The sequence below is a fragment of the Lolium rigidum genome, chromosome 7 (genome assembly GCF_022539505.1).
Source record: "Lolium rigidum isolate FL_2022 chromosome 7, APGP_CSIRO_Lrig_0.1, whole genome shotgun sequence".
NCBI classification, from domain to species: Eukaryota; Viridiplantae; Streptophyta; class Magnoliopsida; order Poales; family Poaceae; genus Lolium; species Lolium rigidum.
Genome location: NC_061514.1, coordinates 48,817,490 through 48,824,479, shown reverse-complemented (window position 1 = coordinate 48,824,479; position 6,990 = coordinate 48,817,490). Strand labels below are relative to the sequence as shown.

Genomic DNA, 6,990 nt, shown 5'->3' with positions numbered 1-6,990 from the left:
ATTTGTGATTTAGATACCTCCAACCAGCAGTGGTTCTACTTTTGACTAAGATCTCTTTGATCTGTAACTGATTATTCATTTATTCCGTTCATTACCATTGAATCAGCGCTTCAAATTCAGTATGTCCATATACTCACAAGTCACAACCAACACAAACACAAACACAAGAAACAATGGAATGTTCCAAGTCTCGGTCAACCTCTGTCAGTGTCAAGTTAACACTAACTGAAAGTCGACAGAGTCATTGTCATGGTAATCAATTTGTCTATCACAGAAGAAGAAAGATGATGCATAGAAAGAAAATACATAATCTGATTCCAGAAGATAGAAAGATGAAGATTGCTGCTGCAAATCAGTTGCAGAACTAACATATTCTGAATCCAGAAGACACAAAGTGTTCTTTCTCTCTCTGGATTAAACTTTCTAGCTCTCCTAATCACAAAGTTTGTCACAAGATTGATCAACCTTAACCAACAGCACGCACTACTACAAGCCATACGAAATTAAGAAGAAGATGATGATCGATTAAGAGAGAATCAAATCAATCAAGCATCCTTAGGATCCACCTCAGGGAGCTTAGCCACCCTCACCATGCTCTGCACCACGGCGCCGTCGTCCCTCTTGCAGGACAGACGACCGAGCCCCCACGAGAACCGCCTCTGGCCCTTCTCTTGCTCCCGCACACCGCTCGTCCTCTTCTTCCCGCCGTCGCCGCGGCCGGTGCTCTTGGTGCAGGCCAGGTACGCCGCCAGGAACGGGTCGTCCTCGGGCCGCACGGCGCGGGAGACCCCCCTCGCGGCCGGCCGACCTGGCGGCGGCGGAACAGACAGCAGCCGCGCCGGCGCCTTACTCGGGTTCTCCGGCACGCGGCGCGGTTTCACTGTCGGCTTCGTGGCGGCCGGATCGTTCTCCCATGACAAGAACACTGTGGCTGGCGCCTTCTTGAGGCTCCCCGGCATGCCGCGGCCTTCCATGGCGGGCACGCCCCGATCGTGCTCCCAAGAGAAAGCCACGGCGGCCGGCGGCAACGCTTCTTCTTCCTGCCCCATGCACGCCCTTGAGCAAGACCAGAGAAACCAACTAGCTAATAGCTAGCTAATGAATCAAGAAATTATTGGTGTGCTTCTTTGGGATGGACCAACGATATCCTACTAGCCTCTCGGTGTGCTTCTTCTTGGCGTGATAGAGACGACGGTAGAAGAAGGTGGTTGGTGTTGAAGAAATTGAGAGGGGAGGGGAGAGGGCGCAAATGGATGGATCATGAATGCATCATGCGTCCATGCATGCCAAACGTGTGCATGGACGAATGGATTTAGTAGTGGAGATTTATGGTCCATGGGCGGTTATGAATTTGACTATAGGATATAATGGATGAGACTATTAATTGATTGATGGATGGATGGAGGCGAATGGTTTTGTACGTACTTTGTGGCCGTATCCTGTTCTTGTATGCATCTAGAGGAAATTAGAATTGTTAATTTGGGAGCATGAAAAGTCCATGAAGAAAATGTGTACCAAGGCGGGTAACAGAATTGATTGGTTAATTAATAGTAGTTGGATTTAACAGTAGGGAAAGACATGTTTCGTGGGGCAGAGGTGGGCTCCGATTTCAACAGAGATGGCTTCCCCATGGATGTTTGACTACACCATGCATTTACCCGGACTGATTTTTATTACATATGTTTTTCAGTATTATTTGCAAGAAAAAATATACAATACTCCATCCATTCCAATGAACAAAACGTTATCTTTTTCGTGTTTTATCTTTGACCAAAATTATTCTACGTATATAAAAAATATTTGATATTAAACTGGTATCATTAGAAAGCATTTTTCAATGCGATTCTAATAATATCAGTTATGTCCTATGTACCTGAGATATTGTTGTTCAATTTACTTGCTCCAAATTCACCTTGAAATATGTGTGCACACCCTATTTATAGGAATGGATGTATAGTACTCCATCCGTCCCAAAATGTAAGGTGCCTAAGTTTTAATCAACCGTCAACATATTTTAGGTTTAACCAAATTTATACGTAAAAATATAAACTTTTACAATACCAAATCAATATCAATAGATTCGTCAGAAAATATAGTTTCTCAATATGTTCATTTAATATTGTAGATATCTATATTTTTTTGTATAAACTTGGTTAAACTTAGAAGATGTTGACTTTTGGCTAAACCTTAGGCGCCTTACATTTTGTGACTGAGGGTGTACTATAATTGCTATACACTGGTATATACATAGCATACATTGGCGGTTGAATTTGCTATGATTTAGCGTAAAATAGGAAGGTGGAAGTCTCTGTATATAACTAGAAGACGTCTTTTGCAAAAAAAAAAGTGGTGCTAGATTACAAAGCAAGAGTCAAAGCACACTCCCTGACTTCCAAATGCCCATGTTTTTTACACACTACTACAAGTAATAAAACTAGTAATAATTCGGTTGACAACCTGGTTGGAGTTGCATGCTTATTAACTACTGCAAAAGTGCAGATGGACTTCAAAAGTGTTGGCTTCACCATCCATGCGTTTACATTAATTTAACCGCTCTTATGTTTGTATTTATAGTGTGTTTCTTCAACCATTGTACTGGCAACAATGATTTTTTTCGCATAAAAAATGGACCGACCATTGTTTCTAGAACCAAAAGATGGGCTACTTGGATTGGTTTCCATTACAAAATTAGGATATGCATAGACAGATGTGTAGTACTACTTGGTTACTTACTTACTTCCAATATTCAATCTAAACCATGCAGACCTCAATGCTATTGAAACTCCTCTAGTAATTAAGTTATAACCGAGCTAAGTTCCAAGGCAAGATTCAAGGCACAGTCCATGACTTATTAACCATGTGTCCAGGTTTTTTACAAGCTACATTAACGCAGACATAATAATTTCATTGCAGACTAGATGGAATCATGGAACTAAGAAACCATATTTCTTTCAAATATGGAACTTCCAGAGAAAATTAAACTATATTGCTTTCAGAATCCATACATGTCCAAGTTGTTTCTTATTGGTTGCTGCCACGCATGCTTCCAAAATAAAAGAAAATCCGTACACATTTTTATGAATTGTTTCTCCACTAACAAGGTGTCAAAGTTTTTTTTTAGAACTTGAAGAATCTTGTTTTTCTTGCCTTCTTCATCTGTGGTTGTGCTACATGTTGGTCAGTGAAGTTAAGCTGTCTATTACATAATAGTTTGTTCTCTTCATTCTTCGGTTGCCCAATCAATTACTTGGAAGCAACACAGAACGCAATATAGAAGAATATAAGTATTGGATACATATTTATACGGTTTGTAGCTATCAGGTGGTTGGTAAATCCTTGTCATGTATTCTAGAGTACATGAGAAACTGCCAAAATGGCAACCGTAAAAGGTATCCAAATGGAAAGGCATGGACCAAATGGACAGCGAAGATGCAAAGTACTAGCAAATGATTAGGAAACTCGTCACTTTTAATCATTTTTTTTTAAAAAAAAATTATGGATTAGCATGCAAAAAAAACCAGCTTACATGCTTCTATACATATCTAAGAGGATATTTTCCGTTGTAATTACTTGGACACTGAAAAGTTCACTTATTTTATCATTGTGCACATGTCTTTGATGCAGGTATATTAGTCGCTGTAAATTAGTCACCGGCTGGCTAATTGTATATGAACAATTCCAACGAAGTGATTAAGATGGCCAGTGCTATTAGATGTAACGAACTTATCATTCTAGTCTCCAAGCTGAGATAACGATGTTCGAAGAAGTTGATTTGGAGTGTTGACTTTTCATGTCCTACTGAACAAATACTCGGACTGTCCTCACACATCCTCTTAGCCACAGCTTGACATAGGTATACCTTAGTGAGCCGTGACTTCGGTATCCCAAGTACGTATGCGGAAGAAGCCCATGAAACCAGAAGACTGTAAACATCTAAAGCCCACATGCCAAAACATGTCGAATAAGGGAAGACCCATTTAAAAAGCCGACATAAACATAGCATTGTACAATTACTTGTAAATCGATCTGGACTCTGAGATCTAGCCTCCTATATAGAAACTAGAAGGAGTCAGCGGGAGAAGATATCAAATCATTGTTGTAACCCTAGATTTATTCTAGTATTGCGGCGACTTTGCCTTATAATCATTATATTGTTAGACCATCTTGTTTGTCTGACCAACCGACAAAACCACTAGCGCACCTTTTTCCCCGAAATTCTAAGTCCATATCTGTGACATTGTTGAGGTTAGCCCTCGTCACTGCTCCACAAGGCGTTGGCGACCACCAACATGAGTGCACATCGACAATACCTCCAGAAAGGTGACGGTGCCCACATGCACCACCGTCGCCCCCCCCCGCATGAATACGTGCCTAACATTCACCGACGACATCGCTCCAAAATTCAGGACCAGTCAACCCACTTGTTCACCACCGCCGTCGGGTCTCACACCCCAAGGATCCCAACCCAGACCCAACAATGTAATCTCCTAGGGCACTAGATCTAGAAAATTGCAGGGAAGACACCCACTAACCAAGGTCACCGACGATGTCGGTAGGGAGCGGGATCCAAACAAACAACTGTTGCGACCTAGATGCCTTGCCAGGAGCTTCGTCGTGAAGATGGACCACCGGAGGGGAGGACCAGCAGGCAGGCCACCGCAACGGTAGGGTCGCCACGCCACCAGAACCATTGCCAGAAAAAAGACACCATAGCGACCTTGAAGCAGGGCATCTCCAATGGGGCGACGCAAACAGACGCTGAGCGGCCGTTTGCGAACGCGCAGACGAAAAATGCGTCTGGAACCAGGCCAATCGGCCCGACGCATAGTGACCAGGCTGTCCGTGGAGACGCAAAACACGGCCCAAATATGCGTCGCGGATGCGTCTCCGATGATGCTGAGCGGTCACGCCGCGTGACCGTTGATCGTGTCTAGGTAGACATTTTGTTGGGCCCGCCTGGCAATGACCCTGACTCGATGCGTCTTCTCATCAGCGACCAGACATCGCTTCAGCAGCCTGCATCGCGTTAATGGCGATGCCTCGCCTGCCGAGCGGCTGCCGAGCGGCCGCCGCCCACCTCTGCCAACAAAGTTAATGGCGATGTCATGCATGTCGCGCCCCTCGGCTGCCTCCGGCGTATATAAAGAGGAGCACGCGCTCGGCTGCCCTATCTCATGCACTCCACACAAACCCTAGCCGCCACACAACCTCGGCCGTAGCGCCGCCTCACACCTGTCCTCCACATTTGCCATGAGCAGCGCTGGATGCGGCCAGGCTACTGCGTCTCCACCTCCGACTCCACCTTCCCTGGCCGATAGCTCCGACAAGGAGACCGAAGATAGTGCGGCCAATGTCATTGATGCGGCCATGGACGCGAAGTTCATGGCTGACGCGGAGCCGGAAGCAGAGGAGGAACATCCGGCCCAAGCGGCGTTCGACGTGGAGTAGGAATGCCGCAAGGAGGCGGCGGCCGCAGAGGACGATTCCAACGACGACGACTTGGAGTGGACTGGAACGAGCCTAACCTAGAGGAGAAGGCGGCGGAGCGGAGGGATTTAGTCGAGTCCTTCAAGTCACTCAAGAAAGTCGAGGATACGACCAATGAGGCGATGCGGCAGCCCACCAAGCTCTAGCGGCCGCACGACGGATGGAGCAGCGGGTGGCGGATAAGCTAAGGAGGAGGGAGGGAGGCAACGACGTGGCCGGGCCGTCAACCGCCCCTAGAGGCAACAAGTAGTCTAGGGCCTTTATTCTTTCTTCTTATTTTCCGTATGTACATTTTATGCATTTAGCTATGAAAAAATGTTGGAAAAAAATCCAAATGCAAACAGACACGCGGTAAAATAATAACCATATTTATGTCCGTGGTCCAACGCAAACGGACGAACGTGACTATTTTAGGCGTTCAAAATGCATCGTTGAATATGCCCTTATCGGTGAGTTCTAGGGGTGTAACGGATCGTATCGGATCGGATTTTTCTCATACCATATCCTCTACCATATATTTTTCTCGAATTCGGAGCGGAGCGGATATTGATCGGTTTTAAATTCGAATACGGATGTGCGGATTCGAATCAGAAATGGAGCGGAATCGGACCGGAAACAAAAATAGTCGGATATATGCTCTCATCGGTAGATAGTTATAGTTCTTGCAAATCTTGAGAGAGATTTAACTTTTAGTCTTGTGTAGTTAAGAAGAAAGAGACATACTGCATTAAAACTCAAGCATTGTTAGAAGTTTAGATATAAACATGCTCGCCAAACGAATTTGGTAACTTAATAACTACTAACCTTTCAAGATTGGCCTTTGCTTTCAACTTAAAAATCGGATTATTCGGTTTTAAACCTTCGGATTATCCTAATAAAATTTCGGATAATCCATATCCGCATGCTATTTGCTATACCGTATCATATACCATATCCGGAGCACCATTTCGAAATCGGATATTTTTATCCGCCGAATCATTAAAATTTGAATATGGATAACCTAAAACGAATTTGGCGCTGGTTTCAATGCGGAAATTATCCTATCCTTTACACTTTACACCCCTAGTGAAATCGCTGATGCTCTTAGGTACTTTGCCCTGCCATCCGGCGCGGTGTTAGGCCAACCACATTCTCCGACAGCGGCAGAGGGAGGTGAAGGAGAAGGGAAGAGCGACCATTGTACATTTATGAAATTAATTAAATATAATCATTGTGCTCTAACCGCTTCACGACGGCGTAGCACACCCAAGAACACCGACGCCTCCCATTATCCTCTTGGTAGCTGTCTAGGAACATTGTGTATGTGTTATGCATTACCAGTAGTTATACATCGTATAAATACCCTCTAACCCGTTCTCTCTACATGGTATCAATGTACACCAGCTTATTACTGATGCGTGGATGCTCATAGTTCCTCACGAACAGAACAACTTTCGGCAAAGGGGTATGCCTGCGGCCCTGCCTCTAGATCGATTTATGCACACATCCGTACAAACACAAGAA

The 6,990-nt window shown here is 44.6% G+C and overlaps 1 protein-coding gene across 1 annotated transcript; it reads right to left on the bottom strand.

Moving 5' to 3' along the window:
- Positions 1-258: 258 nt before the first annotated feature.
- LOC124679280 lies at positions 259-1,293 on the bottom strand. Its single transcript, XM_047215068.1, has one exon. It carries the CDS (start codon positions 1,047-1,049, stop codon positions 546-548), a length of 504 nt encoding a protein of 167 aa, XP_047071024.1. The 5' UTR covers positions 1,050-1,293; the 3' UTR covers positions 259-545.
- Between the last annotated feature and the right edge of the window lie 5,697 nt (positions 1,294-6,990).